This window comes from Enhydra lutris, unplaced genomic scaffold (genome assembly GCF_002288905.1).
Source record: "Enhydra lutris kenyoni isolate GAN:26980312 unplaced genomic scaffold, ASM228890v2 scaffoldscaffold19, whole genome shotgun sequence".
In the NCBI taxonomy this organism is placed as follows: domain Eukaryota; kingdom Metazoa; phylum Chordata; class Mammalia; order Carnivora; family Mustelidae; genus Enhydra; species Enhydra lutris.
This window is the reverse complement of record NW_019154103.1, coordinates 38620902-38643923: the sequence shown is the minus strand read 5'-3', so window position 1 is coordinate 38643923 and position 23022 is coordinate 38620902. Positions and strand designations below refer to the sequence as shown.

The 23022-nt window shown below is 43.1% G+C and overlaps 1 protein-coding gene across 1 annotated transcript in view; it reads left to right on the top strand.

Moving 5' to 3' along the window:
* Positions 1-23022, top strand: part of LOC111148321 (sorting nexin 24) — a 154565-nt gene that overhangs the window by 129634 nt on the left and 1909 nt on the right. The window contains exons 4-6 of the mRNA XM_022504821.1: positions 15908-16002; positions 17407-17439; positions 17935-17999. Of these exons, the coding sequence (XP_022360529.1) occupies positions 15908-16002; positions 17407-17439; positions 17935-17999 (193 nt within the window). The remainder of the gene's footprint in view (positions 1-15907; positions 16003-17406; positions 17440-17934; positions 18000-23022) is intronic.

Sequence of the window (23022 nt, the reverse complement as noted above, 5' to 3'; positions counted from 1 at the left end):
GTGGGTTAGAGCCTCTGCCTTCGGCTCGGGTCATGATCCCAGGGTTCGGGGATCGAGCCCTGCGTCGGGCTCTCTGCTCGGCAGGGAGCCTGCTTCCTCCTCTCTCTCTGCCTGTCTCTCTGCCTACTTGTGATCTCTCTCTGTCAAATAAATAAATAAAATCTTTAAAAATAAATAAATAAATAAATAAAATAATAACACAACTAAAACCATGTAAGAAAATGCTTCCTTTCTTTAAATCCACGATTTCAATTATTTAGCTTCTGCGAGGGTCTTTTAGAGTTCCCAGGTCGAGTTGCAACATGGGGGTGGGGGTTCTTGCCACACACAACACTGAGGAATTCTCAGATACCAGCAGGGAGCCCTATAGTTCAGCTCAGTTCTGACACTACCTTTGCAGGGATATGTCAAATCCCACAGGGTAAGGATTCCGTCCTACAAGATGGCTCCCCACCGCATACTTCAGACATCAGTTAAAGTTTCAGGCTCTTACCTGTACTTCGGAGTGACTGGCTATGGATTGGAGGTTCCAGTGACCTCCTCCTTAAGTTCACTTAATTTGCTAGAGTGGTTCAGGGAACTCAGGGAAACACTTACAGTTCCTGGCTTATTGAAGGGTATGATAAAGTCTACCCATCAGCAGTCAGATGAAGAGGGATGTAGGGTAAGGTCTCAAAGAAGCTTCTGTCCTCTTGGGTTTTTAGGGCTTCATGACATAGTCTTAATGGACTAAGCCATTGGCTGTTGACCGATTCAGCCTCCCGCCTTTCTTCCCACCCTAGAGGTTGGGGGGTGGGACTGAAAGTGCCAACCCTCTGATCATAAGGTTGGTCTTCCCACAACCAGCCCCTGACCTTGGGTGGATCCAAAATTCACCTTCATTAATAACAAGACACCCATTTCAACTTTATGTTTATGGCTCTGAAGCATTTTCAGGAACTATGAATAAAAACCAAATATTATCTAAGAAATATATATTTGGTCTTCTGAAGTAGAAGTATGAGATGAATGTAGATATAATGTATATATTAAATCTGTATTTCTTATAAATCATTATAGCACCAATTGGTTTTGCTCATCTTATACTCCTCCTACTACTAAGGAAAATAATAATAAATATTAATTTTTATTTATTATGGTATATCAGGTACTGCAGCAGTTTCTTTATGGGCATGAGTCTTATTTCATCATGACTACAAGGTCTGAGACAGATGGTTTTTTTGTTTTTTTTTTTTTTTTTTTTAGTTTCCAAACCTGTTTTATTTATTTTATTGACATATAAGGTATTATTTGTTTCAGGGATACAAGTCTGTGAATCATCAGTCTTACACAATTCACAGCACTCCCCATAACACATGCCTTCCCCAGTGTCATCACCCAGCCACTCCATCCCTCCCACCCCCTTCCCCTCCAGCAACCCTCAGTTTGTCTTCTGAGATTAAGAGTCTCTTAATGGTTTGTCTCCCTCTCTGGTTTCATCTCGTTTCATTTTTCCCCTCCCTTCCCCTATGATCCTCTGTCTTATTTCTCAAATTCCTTGTATCAGTGAGATCATACAATAATTATCTTTCTCTGATTGACTTATTTCACTTAGCATAATACTCTCTAGTTCCATCCACATAGTTGCAAATGGCAAGATTTCATTTCTTTTGATGGCTGCATAGTATTCCATTGGATATATATATACCACATTTTCTTTATCCATTCATCTGTTGAAGGACATCTAGGTTCTTTCCATAGTTTGGCTCTTGTGGACATTGCTGCTATAAACATTCGGGTGCATGTGCCCCTTCAGATCACTACATTTGTAACTTTAGGGTAAATACCCAGTAGTGCAGTTGCTGGGTCATAGGGTAGCTCTATTTTCAAATTTTGAGGAACCTCCATGCTGTTTTCCAGAGTGGTTGCACCAGCTTGCATTCCCAGCAACAGTGTAGGAGGGTTCCCCTTTCTCCGCATCCTCGCCAACATCTTTTGTTTCCTGACTTGTTAATTTTAGCCATTCTGACTGGTGTGGGGTGGTATCTCATTGTGGTTTTGATTTGTAATTTCCTTGATGGCAAGTGATGTGGAGCACTTTTTCATGTGTCTGTTGGCCATCTGGATGTCTTTGCAGAAATGTCTGTTCATGTCCTCTGCCCATTTCTTGATTGGATTATTTGTTCTTTGGGTGTTGAGTTTGATAAGTTCCTCATAGATTTTGGATACTAGCCCTTTATCTGATATGTCATTTGCGAATATCTTCTCCCATTCTGTCAGTTGTCCTTTGGTTTTGTTAACTGTTTCCTTTGCTGTGCAAAAGCTTTTGATCTTGATAAAATCCCAGGAGTTCATTTTTGTCCTTGCTTCCCTTGCCTTTGGTGATGTTTCTAGGAAGAAGTTGCTGTGGCTGAGGTCAAAGAGATTAAGTCTTTGTTGAGACAGATGCTTTTTTTTTTTAAGATTTTATTTATTTATTTGACAGAGAGAGATCACAAGTAGGCAGAGAGGCGGTGGGGGTGGGGGGTGGGGAGGGAGCAGGCTCCCCGCTGAGCAGAGAGCCTGATGTGGGGGCTCAATCCCAGGACCCTGGGATCATGACCTGAGCTGAAGGCAGAGGTTTTAACCCACTGAGCCACCCAGGCACCCCGAGACAGATACTGTTATTGACCCTCTTGAAACACAGAGAACCCAAGAAACTTGCCTAATCTGAATTATAAACAATTTAGATACATGTTTAGAAGTGCATACAGTCCTCGTAAACTGAAACTACCTCGTTCTCACTTCTCAGGAGCATCTGTTAAATCATGGGTGTAGTTTTCCCTTGATCATCGGCTGTCCCCAGGTAATCACACTTAGCCGAACCTTGTGGAAACACACCCAAAAGATTTTTTTACAGAAAAATGGGAGCTTTCCTGTCAGCTGCTCCCGGATACCTCCCTAGCTCCTTTTTCGGGGCACCTATGGGACAATCTGGGGGTGAGGGTTGTGGAGTAGACCACAGCCTGGGGTGGCTGGTCAACTTGGCTAATGTGCTTTTAGTGCCTAGGACAGAGAAGGTATCTAGGTTGTCTCCATCAGTCCCTCTGTTCTATTTGCCACCCCCCCCACCCCGTGTTGCATTTCTCCTCCTGCATTTCCACCTACCCCACTGATGTCTGCCTCCTTCCTCAGGCACGTCTGTATCAGGGAAAAACCATGGGCAGCAAGAAGAAACGAATGCAAAAGTGTTATCTTTGGACACCAGAGAAATAACTGTCAGCTTCTTCTTCCCTCAAACTTAGCTAAGATCTGGAAGATACCAACTGCTTGAAGATGTATATGGTCATTTCAACCTGCTAGAGTATTAGTGTAAATCATTAATATCTCCCTTTAATTGCTCTTAATAGAAAGCTGTTAAAAGATCATAAAATTTGTGATTAAAAGGACCTGTTTAAGTAGAATTGTATTTTTCTTCCACCAGCTGATGCTAAATTATTCCCTGTGGCTCATTCTACAGTGATTTGGACAGTCCTTTGTAAAATAAGTTTAATGAAACACTTCCCATTTCCACAGGGATGGTGCCTATGATTTGTTTAATAGACCCAATTTGGTAGGATATTTTTCTGGATAATCAGCTTACGTTTTTCTTTGTTTAGTTTCATCTCATTAGGTATATGCTTGATTTCTTCCCTGTTCCATAATATGTGTACTTGGCACCTGCTGTGTTAGGCAGACAAGTTTTTCATATATTGGTCCATTTCTTGCATTTTATAGATTGTGCAATATATGTGTGAGCCTAATTGCTTTTTCATTTTTCATAGGCTGTTCTTTATGGTGTAGACTTCTCTAAAGTCGTAAGTTAAAAATAGAATATCGGGGTCACTTGGCTGTTTCTCCTCCCTTTCTTCTTTCCTTCCTTTCCTACTCAGTACTGAAGTAATAAATTAAAGGTAGCATAGCAGAGTTGGTTTTTTTCTTTTCTTCTGTCTTCCCTTTAAAGTATTCTACCCAGGACTCTGTTCTCTGGGCCAAAAATAGGACTTTATGATCTGTAGAAGCAAGAGGTTTATATCAGCAAGAGCTTGTATTCTACCTCAGATATCAGCCCAAATAAAAGGGCTGAACTAAATGTGGGGTTTATCTTTCTCAAGCATATTATTTCTCAAGCACTACCCATGGTAGATAATTGTGGGTTTGGGTTCAGTGGCTCAAGATTATCAGGGGTTGGATCTCTTTGATTCTTTTGGTGTCTCCCTCAACGATAATCAGAGGGCAGCTGAGCTCAGAGCTCATGCTCATGTTTTAGGAGAAGAAGAGGGAGAAAGCGGGTGGAGAGATGAGCAGAGCCTGACCATTCACTTTTGGGCAACTTTTTGGATCTTTCCCAACCAGCAACTTCCACTGGCATCTTCGTGGTTCTGTCTTTGTCTCATGCCAAGGGACTTTGGAAAATGTTTGGGAGCAGGGCTGTTGTGATGGTTTTTTGTTATTGTTGTTTGCTTTTTTAACCTTGGCTAATTTTCACCTCCCCACCCCCACACTCCAAAACTGACAGTGCATTAATAAGGAAGAAGGGAAGAGTGGATCTTGGGTAGCAACTGGCAGTCTGAACCACGGCCTCCAGGGGCAGAAGACTGAGCAGAGATTTCATGTTTCTGCCTAAGTGTAGAGGAGCTTTCCATGCCTTCATTCTGTTCCTGCTTCCTGGGGATACCTGGGAGTTTATCAGAAAATGCCTGCTGTAATGTGAAAATCTACAGGAAAGGGTCCGTGTTTGTTGTGGAGTGTGAGTCCTTGAATACACATCTGTAATTTAGTTCCAAGATATGGGAACATTTCTCTCAGTGTCAGATTTGGGAGAAGGGCTAGAATAGAGAAGTCCTTTCCATGGACGCTGAGACCAGGGTTACTTGGACGTCCTGTGAATGATTAACAGCCATGTCCACAGAGGCCTCCTTTCTCCTGCTCTTGCTATTGTATTCCGTCTTCCTTGGTGTGGTCCCACTGGGCTTCTGTTAACCCACCAGTGTGTTTTAGGTGAACAGCTTTATTGACTGAATTTTTGTTGTTGTAGCCAAGAGGTCAAGGGCCTCTTTCCCCCTGTCTTTATTATTTGCTGCCTAGATGTGTTTTTAATTTTGGACCTTGGAGCTGTGTCCACGAGGGCCACTTTCCATTGTTGGTGTCGGTTCTCTGAGGACCCGTTCCTGCATCTCAGAGCAGTCTCTGCTCAAGCTCTCGCCACTTCCACGCAGGCTTCCCTCTCAGTCCCGTGCACCACGTGCTGTGCTCATCCACGGGTCTGAAATTCCCGTTAAACACTCAGTGTAACACAGTAACTGTAGCATTTAAGCAGGAGATTCAATGCAGTATACTATTTGACAGATACATAATCAGATTAGGAGTCTTCATGTAGACATACAAACCAAAAAAAAAAAAAAAAAAAAAGATACTTGCCCAGTACCCTATGTCTGAACTACTGTGTCATAGGAACATGGAGACCTAGGAATCCCTCATTGATCTGACTCCACCACCTGAAAACCCCAGTGCTGGAGCGTCTCAAAGTGTACAATATGTGATGAAGGAGAATGCTGAATAAATCAGAGGGATAAACTAGGTGGTGGGAGGAACATTGACGGGACTTGAGAGAGCGGATTGTTTTCAAGCTCTTTAAACACTTTAAAAACATCAATTCATCAACATGCAGAGGCTATGCTAATTGTAAATCTTTCATTAAAAACCAGTCTCCTGAGGCCGTCTCCAGCCAACATCTTACAAGCCCAGTTCTGATTACTATTTCTTCCTTAAAGTAGTAAGATCACCTTTCCGTAAGCATATCCTCTGATTTGAATTTAAATGAGTGTTGTACCCCCCCCCCCCCCCCCGCGCCCCATTATTTGAATTCCTAAATCCGTTTTGATTTGCTTTGTGATTCACTGTTTTGTTCAAATGTGTTCATAACTTCTGTGGTCTTAACTTTGGCCTTAGAGGTAAGAAGTTAGTTTATAATGGCTTTTAGAATTTGTTTTATTTGTTTGTTTTGTTTTGTTTTGTTTTTATTGGATCATCAGGGAAATGCCTGATAAAATTCTGTTGTTATCTGTAATCTATTATTGAGTCACATTATTATTCAACATTTAACTAGGTAGTTGGATCAGAAGTACATAAAATGTGGCTTTAAAGTCTTTCAACAGTCAAAAAAGAATGGAGTTGGTCAGAGATTGTCAAATAGATTTGGAAGTGTTATGAGGCCAGATCCTTTTGAAGTATGCTTTTGTTTTTTTTTTCAGGTTTTGTTGTTGTTGTTTAAATATAGGGAAGAGATTTGATGGAATTTATTGCCTTTCTTCAAGTTTTTGTATACTTGTAAGACTTAGTTGAGATGTTAAGATACACGTAAAATCCAAGGAAAATCGGGAATGTATTTTAAGGGAGTCGATTTCATTGGCTCCTTTAAATTTATCTGTGAGATAAATTAAATTTATAAATACAGTGGGAAAATATATATTGGGAAAAAGTAGGATTCTAGTTGAATTCACTAAAGGAAAAAAATCACTAGGAAAAGAATAGCACAGTGCTGTTGCATATGCTGTAAATGTCAGTAAATACTTATGGAATGAATAAATGAATGAATGAATGAATGAATGAATGAATGGAGACATCAGTTGAACAGTAGTTTTGGAGCTATAGAGCTGATCCTGACTGCCCCTCTGCCCTCTGAGAAAATTTGCACAGGTATTAGCCTTTGCAAGCTCCCAATTTTTCCATCGATAGAATTTGGACAATGATAGCCTCTCACAGTATTGTGAAAATCACCTAAGATAAGGAACTTGGCACAGAGTAGGCATTAAATAAATATTATTGTAGTTTTAAACCATCTTGGAAATTTCCCTATTTGGTAGGTTAAAATTCTTGAAAGTTAGTATGACTCAGTCCACTATTAATCATCACAGCGCATGAAATGATTCTGTTTTTTCCACGAAGATAACTTAGCCCATACCCAGGGTTTGGGGAAAGTTTCCTAAGGGAGGTAATGCTGGAGCTGTGACTTGAAGGCCAGGTAGGAGTTGCCCAGTTGAAAAGAGGTGGGAAGGGCATTTCCAGTAATGGAGCCATACCCTTAGGGAAAGATAAGCTCAGTAGACTACTTCAGAAGTGTTGCTTGGATAGATTACTTCTCACCCTCTCTTACAAGCTCTACTTGCTACAGTTGGGGGCAGGGTCCCCTGGCCCAGGATCCTTATCAGAAAAATATTTGAGGGGCGCCTGGATGGCTCAGTTGTTAAGCATGTGCCTTCAGCTTGGGTCATGATCCCAGGGTCCTGGGATTGAGCCCTGTATCGGGCTCCCTGCATGACAGGGAGCTTGCTTCTCCCTACACCTGTCTCTCTCTCTCTCTCTCTGACAAATAAATAAACAACAACATATATATATATATATATATATATATATATATATATATATATATATTTGAGCGTAATGCTCAATATATATTTGAGTGCAATGCTCCCATATATGCACATTTAATATATATTTGAGCGTAATGCTCCTATATATGCACATTTAATATATATTTGAGCATAATGCTCCCATATATGCACATTTAATATATATTTGAGCGCTATGCTCCCATATATGCACATTTAATAATGACTTATATACCTGTGCTCCTTTATGAATCCATACGTCAAAAATTAGAAAAGATAAATCTCTTTATTTGTTAAGTGAAAATAAATAGAAAGTCTGATACCTGTTTTCCTGGACCATAGTTGATGATCTTCCTTAATTTCACACATGCCTCTAACCTACTTTAGAGACCGCTGGCCTAAGAAGAATATACTGAGCATTGGCACAAGTTTTCCTCATGCTTCCCAATCATGTTTTATGAGAGTTTAAGGTTTATATTTTCAGTATCTGCTGGGTCTCATAACTTCCATTCTAAAAAGTTAACATAATCATTGGTTCCTTGCTGAGTATATCCCAGGGATCCCAGTCAGGAATCTGTTTCCTAGGAGCAGAAACAGAACTACTCAGAAAGGATATACCTCGAACCTGGGCTGACCTGTCCCACAGATGAGCTCAAGAACCAAAACTACAGAACACAGAAGGAAATAAACAGCTGTGACTGAGAGTCAGCGCACACATAACAGCAGGATTAAACCCCAAGAATTTGAAGGAAAGGACAATTTGATGAAAACCAAAAATTAAAATGGTGACACAATTGAAGGCATAGGGAAAGAGCTAGCATCAAAGTAAAACAGATGAGGCAGACGTGGAAAAGTACCAGTAGAAATGAAAACAGTCATTGACATTACCTCCACGGCTTGACTAAGAAGTGGTTTAGACATAGCCGGAGAGCAGATTTAATACGTGATCACTGGTCATGGGGGGGAATGGGGCACTATTGCTATTTCAGTCATGGTCAACATACCATTCAGATCATGTCACATATACCCAGTCCCCCCCCCACCACCGCTTACCACTAACACCACTCACTGCCCCTAAATCCATGGAGGACCAAGAGCCAAATCCTTGACATGACCCAGAAGCCCCGCCCAGCCTCTCCAGCTCTGCTTCGTTGTCTTCTCAGGCACAGCCACACTGGCCGTGGGATTTTTTATACCACCAATGGTTCCACCATTCAGTTTCCTGGGCTTTGCGTCTGAACTATGCCATTCCCTCTACGCATCAACTCATTCGTCCTCCAGTTCCAGGATCACCTTGCCAGGGAAGCATTCCTTCTCCCAAGGGGTTCATACAGTGCTTCCTTACGAACGTTTAAAAAAACAGCTAGCTACGTCCCAGCAAAGTCCTGGTTTCAGTTTGTAACCCCACATTCATGACTGTGGTTATTTGAACACCGTTCATTTTCCTCACTGGACTGCACGTCCTGAGTGGGCAGGACCATGTTTCTTTGGCCAACCATCATGCCAGTGGTTGGACCTAGGAGGTGGTAGATAAATGTTCCAGAAATACACAGAACATAAATTTTGATATTAAAATAGCTCAAAAGATGGTTGATGTTTCCGTTTCTCTTGTTCCACAATTAGTTTTGTCCTTTTAGCTATATTATCAGAAACGGTATTTCTTCTTTCAAATCTGTCTTGAGCCGTATTACAGTATTTCTTTGCACAGACCTTTTTTTTTTTTTTTTTTTTTTTTTTTTTGCCATTTTATATAGGCCCTTGTCAGCATTCAGCTTTTAGTGCAGGTCCTCAGATTCGTTGCAAGATAGACCATAAAGCCCTAAGAAACCACAGCAGCTGAATTCGTTGAATAGTGCATTTTTTTCCCAGGCACAGAATTAGGTGCATCTTTTTTTTTTTTTTTTTAAGATTTTATTTATTTGACAGACAGAGATCACAGTAGGCAGAGAGACAGAGAAAGAGGAGGGAAGCAGTCTCCCCACCGAGCAGAGAGCCCGATGCGGGGCTCGATCCCAGGACCGTGGGATCATGACCTGAGCTGAAGGCAGAGGCCTTAACCCACTGAGCCATCCAGGTGCCCCCAGAATTAGGTGCATCTTAACAATGGTGTCACCTACACACGGAAGGAAAGAACGGGGCATTCTTCAGATCCACCTATGATTTGGATTTCTTTTAGGTGGCCATCTGACTTTTTAAAAGTATTCCTTTGATAACCTTACTGTAGCTCATTTGGTGAGATTGTGAGTGAGGGCTGGGGCGGGGGGTGAGCAGAAGCCTGCAGACTGCGAAGGCTCTGTGCACCGGGAGGCTTCCGTCCCTGAGGACAGGGACACCACCGCCCACTTACTTCAGTGAGGAGGCATTGATTTTCTCGTTCTCTGTTCTTCGCTGCACCTCTGAAGCAGGTGTGCTAGGAAGCAACTTTCCTGGTGGGCAGAGGAAAAACCGTCATGAACTTTGTCACCCCCACGATCAGGCATTTCAAACCCAACTAGGTAGAAGAGGAACAAGGCTTTAAAGACTCCTGAAAAACCTCCCGACGTGGTTCAGCATTCTGGGCCGTTGTGACACAGAGGTTCCCCACAGTTTGCAACAATCCTTGATAGACAATGGGGCAGAAATGTGTGTGTGTGTGTTTTTTTCTTCTTTCCTGTTTTGAGGAGAGAATAAAAGGATCAAATCGGTGAAAACAATGCAGCTTTGTACAGCAATCTGGGAAGGTTAGCAAAGTGGTCTTGTCCAAGTTTCCAACAAGATGTTCCGTTCCTGTTATAATTGGCTGCTGGGTAGGTTTGGACCTAACTAGAATGCCAGCGTTCGATTTCACCGTGTCCTCGGTGGACACGTGTCACCGTTTATGCTCGCCTTAGTGACAATTTCCTAAAATGGAAACTCGTGGGAAATCATTACAGTGTTTATATGTCTCCCTTGTCGGATGGCGTTATCCTGTGATATTTTACCAGTGTTTTCCACTGCATGATGGCATCTAGCGAAGGTTAAGGCAGAACAGGTCCCTCTGTAATTTTGTGACTGCATTTTACTTACTGAAGAAGAAAAGATAACTGACAATTAAGTATTTGGGATGTCACAGAAAGAACATGTGCAACTAATCAATGGTATCCTTTGGGAACATGATTTTATAAAGCTGATAAGGTAGAAAAATCGGGATTTTGTGATTTGTGTTACATGATGATAATTGCACCTTTTCAATAAAAAAGACATTTCTCCTCGAGTAAACATTGAGCTTGCAGGGGATGCCGGTAGAAATGCTCTTGTTTTTCTGCCCCCATCCAGGCAATTTTTTTGGAAATGTTGTTGTAGACCAGGAGATTTTTTCAGCATTCTTTTAGAGTGATGTTTCTGAAGGAATATCTGGTGTGTTTTTAAGGAAAGTCATTTATTATCTTGAAGGCAAGTAACACTATATGAAGAATAATAATTATTTTTTGCTTAGTACAAGGTACCGTTTCCTAGTTTTAATGTTTATCAGAGTTGGATACAGTAATAACAGTCTGTTATATAGTATATCACACACTTGTTACAGTTCTTTAACCCCATTTCTCATGTGCATCTTAATAATAATAATAATAATAATAACAACCTGGTTTTTAGTCTACATTACTCCCAAGGGATAAACATGGAAATTTCTTTGATGCATTCTTCTGTTCATTCTCTCGCTTCTCCCATGTGCATGTGTATCAAAGAGCAACTAAAAGACATTCAGAACCCAAGCTTTTTTTTTTTTTCTTTTTTAAGATTTTATGTATTTATTTGACAGAGACAACAGGAAGAGAGGAAACACAAGCAGGGGGAGTGGAGTAAGGAGAAGCAGGCTTCCAGCTGAGCAGAGAGCCCAATGCGGGCTCAATCCCAGGACCCTGGGATCATGACCTGAGCTGAAGGCAGATGCTTAACGACTGAGCCACTCAGGCATCCCAGAACCCAGGCTTTTCTAGAAGCTCTTGCAATGCAGGTTTTCCCGTACATGGGAGACTTTCTCTTGTTTTTTGCAATGGCTTTAGTTAGATATAGACACCTTCTTTGCTGGCTAGGACATTCCTTTCTTACTGTCCCAACAGCTTGGAAAATCTCCACTCTCCTTAAAAAACATTAGTTAAGTAAAAGACCATGCTCCTGGGCCCTGGAACACCTCATTCCATGCTCAGTACCTGCTGTTGGGGTGACCTTTTCTAACAGAAACGATTTTGAATTTTCTTTTCATTTTCATTGCTCCCCTGTAGGCCTTACTGCATTTATTCTTATTTCTCTTTCTTTGGGGGCCAGATAATATTGCATTAAGTGGAGCAAGAGGATTGCTCAGCTCATTTTTCTATACCTTCCGGAAGCAACACTTCTTGCTGACCTACCACTTGAGAGACCAACAACACTTGTATATAAACAGCTACTCTTCATCTCATGCCTGGGTACTTAATTCTGCCTCATGTAGTATTTGACTCAGGACTTAACACCTGTAAAATTTAATTTAATGGGATTTTTTTCCGATATTTTTTTTTCTCGAATTGGTCATATTCATTTTGAATTCTGATGTTTTACTATATAAATTAGTCGCCCAGCCATGGGTCCAAAGTTGGATCTAGTGTCGGAACTCTACCATTAGTTAATTGATTAGACAGTGTGGGACCCATCACTGCCCTGTGTTTCAGAATGCTCTTCTAATAAATGTGGGGTACTTGTGCCTTCTCGGCTGGACTCTGACCTGGCAGTGATAGAGTTTATTTTATTTTATTTTTTTTAAAGATTTTATTTTTTTGAGAGAGAGAGAGAAAGAGAATGAGAGGGTGAAGGTCAGAGGGAGAAGCAGACCCCCCGCTGAGCAGGAAGCCCGATGTGGGACTCAATCCCGGGACTCCAGGATCATGACCTGAGCCAAAGGCAGTTGCTCAACCACCTGAGCCACCCGGGGCCCCCTGGCAGTGACAGAGTTTAAATAATATTTTCTCCATGTTTTGCTAACTTTGGGAACCGTCAACCCTACCAGTTGTTAAATTCTAGAATCTCATATGGAAGGCACAGCGGCCATGAATATGATTGACTGTCTAAATTCAATGCAGTAGTAGATTTTTGACCTACCAGAAAGAATCCTGCAGCCGGGTACCCTCCGGCCAGACACATATTTTCAACCACAGCCCGGGGCTGAAAACACTAATGAATTCCAGTCACAAGGCACCGCATACTCCAGTGGGGTTGTAATTGACAGAGAGGTAGAAAACTACAACGGGAAGGCTTTGGGGGACTGGCATCCAGCGCAGGCCCGGCAGTGAGGGCCTCAGGTGCCAGGCCAAGCAAAGAGGGTGCCCAGCAGCGTTGCTGCCGCACTGGAGCTGAAAGCAGATGTCCTCGGCGGGGCTGTCAGGGCTCTTGAACCCTCTGCCACCGTCAGCACAATTATGTATGGATGCGTATTTTTCAGCCTGCGAGATTCTCAGCTTTTATCCATTTTCCAAAGGGATCCATGAATCATAGAGGATTAGGAAGCCCTGTTTGCTGGATGGACAATAATCCAAACTTCCAAAACCAATAAAATAGGCTGTTGAGGATTGATAGAAGGAAGAGATTGTAAGGAAACAGTGAACATTTATTGAATGCTAAGTGTGCACCAGAGATTCTTGCGGACATTGTCTTACCCTCACAGTGACCCCACGAGGTGGCCGGGGGTGTGGGAACCCAGCTCTGGCTCTAAAGCCCTGTACTTCCTACCACACCATCTTGCCTCTAAAAAATGGAAATGACTAACGAGTGAAGGTTAATAAAAAATCACGGTACGCAAGCTAAGACAAAGGGGAAATAGGATTTGATATTCAAAATATAATTTATATATATTTGCATTTATTATATTTATTTATATAAATTTTTATTTGTTTATTATATGTTTATATATAAATTTATTTTTTATATAATATAATTTATATATAAATATATATATTTATTTACCTGTTGGATAAAGTTGGTCAGTTAGACCAGACCGGGGTCCCAAGAAGGTGGAGTGAACCAGGGTGCAGCTTTAAGAGGGAGGGATCTTCTTGAGGGAAAGCTTCTCAAGAAACAGGAGAAGATGGGGCGCCTGGGTGGCTCAGTCAGTTAAGTGTCCGCCATCAGCTCAGGTCATGATCCCAGGTTCCTGGGATCGAGCCCCAAGGCAGGCTCCCTGCTCAGTGGGGATCCTGCTTTTCCCTCTCCACACAGCTTGTGCTCTCTCTATCTCAGTCTCTCTCTCTCTCTCAAATAAATAAATACAGTCAAACTGTAAATCCTGAAATCCATATTGGTGACTCTCTTATGAAAAATATTTGAGAATTTCAGGGAACATTCAATGAAAATGCTCACAAATTTCTGGAGTTTTCTATATTCTTTTTTTTTTTTTTTTTTTTTTTGCCAGTATGTCTTACCTAAAAAAATGTGATCATCTCTTTGGAGTATTCTGTTCGGGGAGGCTGGACAGGATTAATTCCCGTCCTGGTGTTGCAGTGTAAACAGCTTTTTGCCTGTCTTTTGTCATTAATGATCATGCTGTAGATGTAGCCAGTGCATTGTAAGCCAATCTGTCAAGGCAAATAAACAATTCACCTTGTTAAAATTCCCTAAATCTTGCATTAATAAAACCAAACTAACCCCTTGAACACTCAAGAGATGTCTTCCTCCATACTGCAGTGATGGATGACATGTCTAAGGATCCTGGAAATTAAGTAGTTCAGGTCATTAAAAGTGTCCCACACTTGTTATTGATTTAATTTATTTTAAAAGGTGGGGGTGGAGATAAGAGTGTTACCCCCCCATTTTTTTTTTTTTTAATCTGAAAGCTGCCACTTGTACACATAATTAAAACTATTGCCTAGGTGAACAGCTCTGTTTTTGTTACAACATTAAGCTTTATTATTCAAATAGGTGTTGTGTCATTCTCGTAAACGATGTCAAGAAACATGGAGATAATCATTACAACTTACTTTATGGCAAAAATTCCCTGGAGCTTCATATATACAGTGATTCTTACAATCCTTGAGTTGTGGGCACTGAAATGATGACCTATGGGCACCCTCCAAATTTCCCCGAGTAGATGGAAATTCAGAAGGTCAGTGAAAATAGTAATGAAAGCATACCTCTAGGAAGAAGAGCTTTTTTCTATTTTATGAACTTTTTTTGTTTCCCTACCTTCTATTGCCTTTCCTTAAGCCTCAGTGGGTACAATCAGCTAGGTAAGGAATAGGAAGAGACTGAGACAGAGCTGGGTTTTCAGATGCCTCTTCTCCAGAAACTGAACAGCAGGAGGCTTGAGCGCTGGTGTAGCTTGGGGCTTAGCCTGTCTCCCTCATTCCATTCACATGTCCCGAACTGGGTAACTATTTTATAACTCCGCTAGAAATGGGACCACTCAGTATGTAAATTATGACAGAAAGCAATAGGCTATATAGAATCGCATATTTCAGAATATGCATAATTTGACCTTTTGTCCTTGGTGCCTCATGCATCACACTGCATAGCTGTGCCTGATCACGGTGTGGGTGACGCCTCAGCATCCCTTCTCATCGTTCTTTAAACAACACGTGGGAGGAGGACCACGGTAAATGATAGAAATGACCTTTGAAAATAATTCTCTTACTTTCAGAGACTATCATGCAATCTTTGATGTTTTTTTCCATGGTCTTCGTAAAAATAATAATTAAAAAAAAAGGTGGGGGAGAGTGGTGGGAGAGAGGGGCGACTGTTTAACCAGAACATACACTGTGGCTCTCTTTTTTGAAAACAGATACCCATGAAAATGCACTTGCACTTGCGTGACTCGGAGAGCCAAGAGCAGGCATGGTTATGCCATTGTCCCAGCTCTTTAACAGAGCTTTAACAGAGCTCCCTAAATGGAAGAACCGTATAGATTTTTTTTTTTTTAAGTATATATGCTGATTTACACTTAGGGGTAGAGTTATTACTGACCCTTTAAGTGGAGCTGTCCAAATGGCCATAAATGTCACTTGATCCAAATGCCAAAAGCGGTGATAGCCGAGGGATCTTGGCTAAATCTTCCAGTTAAAAAAGCCATGTGTAGTATTTTTTAAACAATGTGGTCTCTTGTAGACACACACACACACACATCCCAGACCACTTAATCACCCAGTAAGGAAAATTTGATGCACGTTTCTTAGCAGTATTATTGATGCTACCAGGTTTTTAAAATCCTCTCATCAGAATCTCCATGAAGGCAAGAATTCTGTCTACCTGGTGGCCAGCTGTCTTTCCTCCTAGTCAGCATCTGATGTGTGCTAGATGATCCATAAATGCTGATTGGGTGAGAGGATAGATAAAAAGAGTATTTGGGAACGCTGAAGAGTGTGGCTGTTTCCTGAATTCTTGGTGGGTGAGATGGAGACCACTCCCCACCAACCCTTACAGACTGTGATAATGATGCTGGTAAGAACTGAGATGGGTGGTCATGACTTTTGACATAGTTCATTTGATTATTGGCTGCTTAGTAAATTTCGCTTTCTAGATTCTCTTTTCTCCTTTCACAGGCTGTCATTTTGGAAAATGAAGAGCTTCCCAAACTGTTCCTCGATTTCCTAAACGTGCGACACTTGCCCTCGCTACCGAAGGCAGAGAGTTGTGGGTAAGAGGCGTTGTTCCCCTATCGGACATGTATCTGAAACTACTCTACAGTTGCTAGCTGGCCTAACCAATAACCACCGCCCCCAACCCTTGGGTGGTGCTGGAAGGGCCAGCCTGGTCACACCCGTTCTCTCTGCTGGGACAGCACTCACTCGCCCCCTGCCTGTGGTCAAAGGAATTCCTCTGTGGTCTTCACCGGTATATTGCGGCCAAATGGCAGGCTCCATTAAGGAATTGACTTATTAAAATATGGTGCTTCCTGGAGTGATGTTACATGGTGGGAATTTTGAATCTAGATAGCCTATGGAGGGACTAATATATTTTTTTGTGGGTACCCATGCATGTGCAGTTACATCATCTAAGAGCTGTGAATGACCTTGGAGATGATGTTAGCCAGCTCCCTTATTGTTGACCTGAGCAAGCTGAGACACAGGAATTAAGTATCTTTCCCCAAATCTCTCATCTTGTAGCTGGCAGAGCCCAGGCTTTCCCACGTGAGCTCTCTTCCCTGCTGTCTTTCTGCCTCTCCCACAGGACCTTCTCATGTGGGGCTGTAGATCCCAGTCCCTGTGTCCCAGGAACCAGACATTTGCTATCACCATCAGTTGGGAAGTGTTCTTCTAAAGAATGAACTCTGAAACAAGCCCCTTGCCCAGCTCTGGGCACCTGGCTCAGGTTGAGCTGGCCTCTGAAGGCCATCAGCATCACATATCAAATCCATTTACAGGGAAACACATCATTACAAAGACTCTGCAAACCCACGCAGGGGAGGGGGTTTTGTTCATCCTCCTGCCGGATGTGCTTCCCTGAAGGACGCACACTAACTACAAGATGGTCATGGGGACCACACCCACCGTCGGGTTAAAACCCGGCCGTCTGCGGGAGGAAAGGCTGCAGACCCTCAGCCCCCCAACCCGCCCCCCACCCTGGCAGTGTTGCTCAAGGCCACTTTCCACTCACCCCACAGTGAGAATTATATACTGAGCTCACCAAATAATAGGAATTGTCCGCGTGGCCTGTTCTGACTTGAAGTGCATTTGCTAGGACCTTGGGGAATGTTTTTAAGAAGAGATTTTAGGAATGACTGAGTGAAATCTTATCTCCATTATAGAAGCCCGAAAGTAAAACCATAGGGTTTGTAAGTGATCCTCAAGAAAACTGAAGTTCAAGATTATGGCGGTCTTAGATTCTTTAGAATGAGGCATCACAATCGCTTCTCAGCCTTTTGGCTAAGGTCAAGTGTAGAATGAGGTATCAGTCATGCTATGGCTTTGTCAAGACACCTCTCTTTTCCTAATGTTTCCCAATTTAGAGCTTTAAGACTACTGACTCTTTTTTCCTTGGTTTGCAACAACCTTTACCCAACTGACATGGTCTTCCTCTTCTTTTAAAAAAAAAATTCTAGATCTTTTGATGAGACGGAATCTGAAGAATCAAGGTAAGAACTAATACTAGTCAATCGAGAGTTACGTAAAACCAAAAACAGGACTGTGGTTTTGCTAAGTGGTGAATTACTGTGGCGTAAGTGTATCCCGTCACAATCTTCTTGATAATATTTGTTAGGCAGTTGATTTACAAATATGTGATAGAAAGTGAGAGAAGTAACCAGTTATATCGAACCCTACATTGTTTTATGCCAGTCCTAAGAATACTAGTTCATCAATAATTGTGCTCTGAGATGGTGCACTTTTCACCAGTGATTTGTCAAATAGATGGTATACCCGTTTCAGATTCCACAAAGAGATGTTGAGAAGGTGAACGCAGGGCTGGTTGGTTCCCTGTAATTCTGCTCACTATTATTCACCCACGCGGTGAGATACATAGACCTTGAGATGTCCCCGCACAGCAGTTTGATCCCCTCAAAGCTAGTTTGTAGTGTTTTCTGTTTACCGTCGTCCCCTGATGCTGACATGCCTGTTCTTGACCTTTCCAGCAAACTGTCCCACCAGCCGGTGCTGCTGTTCCTCAGGGATCCATTCGTCTTGCCTGCAGCGAGCGGTAATCAAACCTGTCATCTGCTAACAGCTCTTTACTGATCTGACCCTGCACCACATAAACCACGTTTTTAATACAGGTCTAACAGAGCGACATTGGTCCAGGGCTTAATAATCTGCCAATAAACCAGCGCTCTTGGTGTAGGAGACATTCAGAATTTTAATTGGGGCAGGCCTTTCCTCACGAAATGTGATTTTTCTTTCTACCTTACCAGGCAGTTTTGAATGAGAGTAATAAAGAGGAAAGATATTTATTGGTTTTTCTTTTATTTTTGTTTTTGTTTTTGGTGGTGTTATATTTTGGTCTCTGCTTGTTTTTATCCAGATGATAAGATTTGAGTCTAAGGCTCTGGTTCTTTTTTTTTTTTTTTTTTAATGCTTTTTCCCCAAAGCGGTGTATCTATATTACATGTATATCTTTACCTCTGTTTAGGTTATAGCATCTTAGATGGTCAGCTGTGTAGTTTTAGAAGTTATATACTTAAATATAATGAATTTATGCACACAGGTAATCAATATTTTATTTTTAAAGATTTTATTTATTTATTTGACAGACAGAGATCACAAGCAGGCAGAGAGTCAGGCAGAGAGAGAGAGGGGGAAGCAGGCTCCCCGCTGAGCAGAGAGCCCAATGTGGGCTCGATCCCAGAATCCTGGGATCATGACCTGAGCCGAAGGCAGAGGCTTTAACCCACTGAGCCACCCAGGTGCCCTTGTAATCAATATTTTAGCCTGGATCCTCTCTTTATGCCAAGAAATTTGAATTCTTCAGAGTTCCTCTCAAAATGTCCTGCTCTACACCTCTTCATGAGTGCCTTCTCAGATGTTACTCCTTTAATTTTTTAACAGCCTCATAAATTAGGCAAGGTGGGTATCCTCGTTGGCTAATAAGAGAGTTGGAACCCCAGGAGGTCCCCAACTTGCCTGGTGTCACATGGCTGATGGGCAGACCCCTTGGTGCTTAATTTCTTTACGTTGATTGAACATTCAGCCCTTATTCGTGGGAGTAACTAAATAGCAGAGCAACTCAATGGCAGTAGATAAATGATTTGTTGAAACCATTCCTACATTCCGACAGTAAAACCCTATCACCAGTAAGAGAGAGGGGACCAATCTGTGGCAACAGCGCGTGCACGTAGATCAGTGACTTAGTTGGCAGCGTGAAGAAGGCCGGCCAGGACCCAGCCCAGCTCCGTGGAGGGACCATTCCTAGCGCCCTGATCTGAGAGAGCTGACATTTCTTTGCAATATGGGAATATGTTCTCAGAGTATGTTCCCTGTACAGCCCTTTCCATAAGACATAATTGCCTTTCTCTAGCATTTGCTTCCCATGTTTTTTTTTTTTTTTTAAAAAAAAGCATATTCTATCAGTTGACTTTAGGTCAGCAAAATGTTGCCTCACGTAAGCTAGGCTAGATGAAATGGGTGATGTTCTGTAAAGCATTCTGTTTCTCTTCGGAGCATGGTTCTACCAGTGCCCTGTACGGTACAGTACTCTGTGCAGGTATTATGGATGGTCAGAAATTTCTGGCATTGGCCCGACGCTCCTGTGGAGGTGGGGAGCACGGGACGATCGCTGTGAAGCATAGTGGCCAGGGTGCTCAGGGGTCAAGGAAGGCGTTTTATGATCCTTGAGTCCACGTCATCCCGCTGACTGAGCTGCGTGTGCTGTGCCCCTGGTGGGCAACAAAGAACAGGAGGCACTTAGGGGAGAAGGAACTCAAGGGGCAGATATCTGGAGCTAGAAAGGGCAAAAGTAGGGATCGTTGGTAGAATGTTGACGTGGACGGAGGACTCGCGCAAATGGGGGATAGCTGTTCGGAGAGGACACAGGAATCACGGGTTTTATGGACAGGATGGCCCCAGGTCGGGGAGGGCCGGGCACCAGATCTGGTTTTGGTGCAGTTTGGCTACCCACCTTCCTGATCGGATTCCCGTTGTCTTACCAGCGTGACGCGGCTGATAGGCTCTTGTAGATCTTAAGCATTCAATCGAGAGGTCAGTTTTACTGGCATCGCATTTCTGGGTTATTTAGGCCTCTTAACAAAACGTGGGGCTACTCTTCCAGAGGATTCTGATTGTGGAAGTACCATCGCAGGTGAACTGACAGACGCTATCCTCCTATAAAATGTTAATAATCAGTCTTCTCTGAACATAGGCTCTTTGGCCTGAGTTTTAATTTCTCAGGGGAATTCAGAACAGCTCTCGCGATGGTCCCCAGCATCATCTCTGGCATGGCTACACTCCGGATATTTTTCCATCAGCTTTCATCAGACCTCCCGTCATCTTTGGCCACTGTTGACCGCTCTCTCCCCTCTCCTACTTTTCTGCCCATCCTGGGCAGCCTACTGGTGGGCTATCATAGACCCTCTTGTCTTCTCCTTGGCTTTCTTTCAGATCAACTCCTTGCTTGTGGTCTTGATGGCCTTGTGTGTGTAGCTGGGACACCGTCTTGGGTTTCCAGCCCCACTTTCTCTCTGAGTTTAACTCTACCAGGCTCTCACGGCCCTTCTAAGAGGACTCCCTCCTGCACTCTGCCGACTTCTTTCTGGGTCTCATAGATGTGCACTCCATAGGTCTCATAGGGTCTCATCTCATAGGTGTGCACTCCATTCCCCCTCAGGGCACTGCTATTTCCCCCACCACCTCCTTGAGCCCTCTTCTCGTCCCCACATGGGCACTGCCTCCGCACCTTCCAAGAGCAGCTTGAGAGAGCCTTTGCCCGCTCTGCTCTCAGGGGGCTCTCAGGAGTCCCCCCGCCCCAATCCCATTGCCTTTTTTTTTAAAGGTCCACGTAAGTGTTTACCAGCATAAATGAGAACCAACAAAAGACGACAAGTAAATCTTTCCTAAATCACATTCCTTGTCATCCCCTCTCAATGGGAAACAAAGGCCAGGGCAGTTTTCAAGTAACAGCGGACACGGAATTAAAATCATACATATGACAAAACCAAAATCCAAAGTGTAGAATGGAGTGGAACAGATGAGGGAGAAAATGACCTCTGATAATCTGCTCGTTGGCCCCCAGTCAGTGGACCTTGTCATAAAACACCTCTGTTCCATTCATGTGGATCATTTCCTTCCTTTACTGTCATGATGACCCACACGGTTCCCTTATTCTCTCTCTGTCATGTTCACCTTCTGAATCTCCGGCCTCTACTAGTTGCTCGGCACTTGCTGGACCGTAAACACAGCACCTTTGCCAGCCATCTTCCCTCTGCTGGGAATGCCCCTCGCCCGGACACCCTCGCGCATGGCCACCGCACCCTGCTTCCCCTGGTATCTGCCCGCAGAGGTCTTTCCTCACCTTCCCGTCTCCTCACCCTCAAGCCTCGTGCCCTGCTTCAGTTTTCCCCTTTATTTATCCTTCTGAAGACTTATTTCTTTATTTGGGAGACAGAGGGAAAGAGAGCAGGCTCAAGCAGGGGGAGGGGCAGAGAGAGAATCTCAAGCAGAGTCTGTGCAGAGCGTAGACCCTGACGCAGGGCTTCATGTCACGACCTCAGGATGGCGACCTGAGCCGACATCAAGAGTCGGACGCTTAACCGCCTGAGCCACCCTGGCACCCCTCCCCTTGAGCTTAAACCACTGCTTGACCTATTCAGGTGGTATAGCATTACTCAGAGTAATTAATGGTATTTTCCCCCTTTTCGTCCTTTTCCCCCAAACTTACTTAAATTCCTTTAAGCTGAACATGCTGATGATGTCATCACACTAACCTTCAAACAAACTGTTATGTTTTGGCTGGCAGAGAATAAATACCCACACGTCGACGTGTTCTCTTTGGGCATCTAATTGAAAATTGATCAATATCTCCACTGACAGCTCTTGGTTTCAGTACACTTCTGTGGGGGAGGAATTCTTTTAAAATTAAAATGAACTTCGGAAAATCATTGCTCTTAATTGGGTTGAAAAAAATATATAGGTTTAAGTCCTGCTACAGATTATTAAAGATACGTTGTATGGAAAATTATGTTGTTTCATGCTGGATTAAAGCAAACATTAAGAAATCGAGCGTCATCACCCAGAAGTCATTGAGCTGCTTGTGTACCGAAGATATGTTTTAGGCATATCTTGTGGGTGTGTTCATTTGCTTGTCTCCCTCCTAGCGTGGAAATTCCACGGTATGCCCATGGTATGGGCAGGGACTATTACTTACTTCTCTTCCCAGTGATTAGACCGTACTTGGTACGTGACGGTAGCAAGTACTAACCATGTGCCCAGCACAGGTTCAAGTGCTTTGCTTCACCCTCCAATTTGTACAACAACCTTTCAGGCAGGTACTGTTAGGAAACTTCCCTTTACTCCTCACAGGGAACCCACCACCACTTTGGACTTGTCCCCATGGATTCTGAGTGGCAACCAGAGCCATCTTTGCCAAACAGGATTCAATTCTGTGTCACTTTGCTTAAAATCCTGGTGGGGGTGGGGGGGGCTGGTGGTTCTCCCTGCTTTTCAGACAAAGCCAGAATTTCTGGGTTTGCATGCCCTCAGGCTTCCTCCCTCACTCTCTTATCAACACTAACCTCCATTCCAGTCTTTGAACTTTCCTGGCTCCCTCCTCCCTCAGACTGGCCACCTGGCTTGCTTCCCCTGAGAAACTTTCTGCCCTCCCTTTATACATGGCTTTATGTAGTAGGTACTGTACAGAGTTTGGGTTCCTAAGTGAGTGTCCTAGTTTCTGTCTGCAAGTATTGGACCACCTAATTTCCTTGCATAATAACGATATTTATTGAAAGTGGTGGGCTTTCATGTAAATCCTGGATAGACTTAATTACCTGCAGATTGAAGTTGAGAAATTGAACCTCTGGGTCATGTGATGGTTGGGGGTCCCCCGTGCAAAGTATCCGTTCGTATTTTTCCTGACGGGATGGCTTTCTTCAGAAGTGTGCCCTTTTCAGTTAGGAAGACCACCCTCGTTCCTCCTGCTCCCTGGACGCGTGCGCCACGGAATGACCATCCTCAGGACAGCTTGGACTGAACGCTGCTGTAAACCACAGTGGAAAAACTGCAGCCAAGTATTCCCA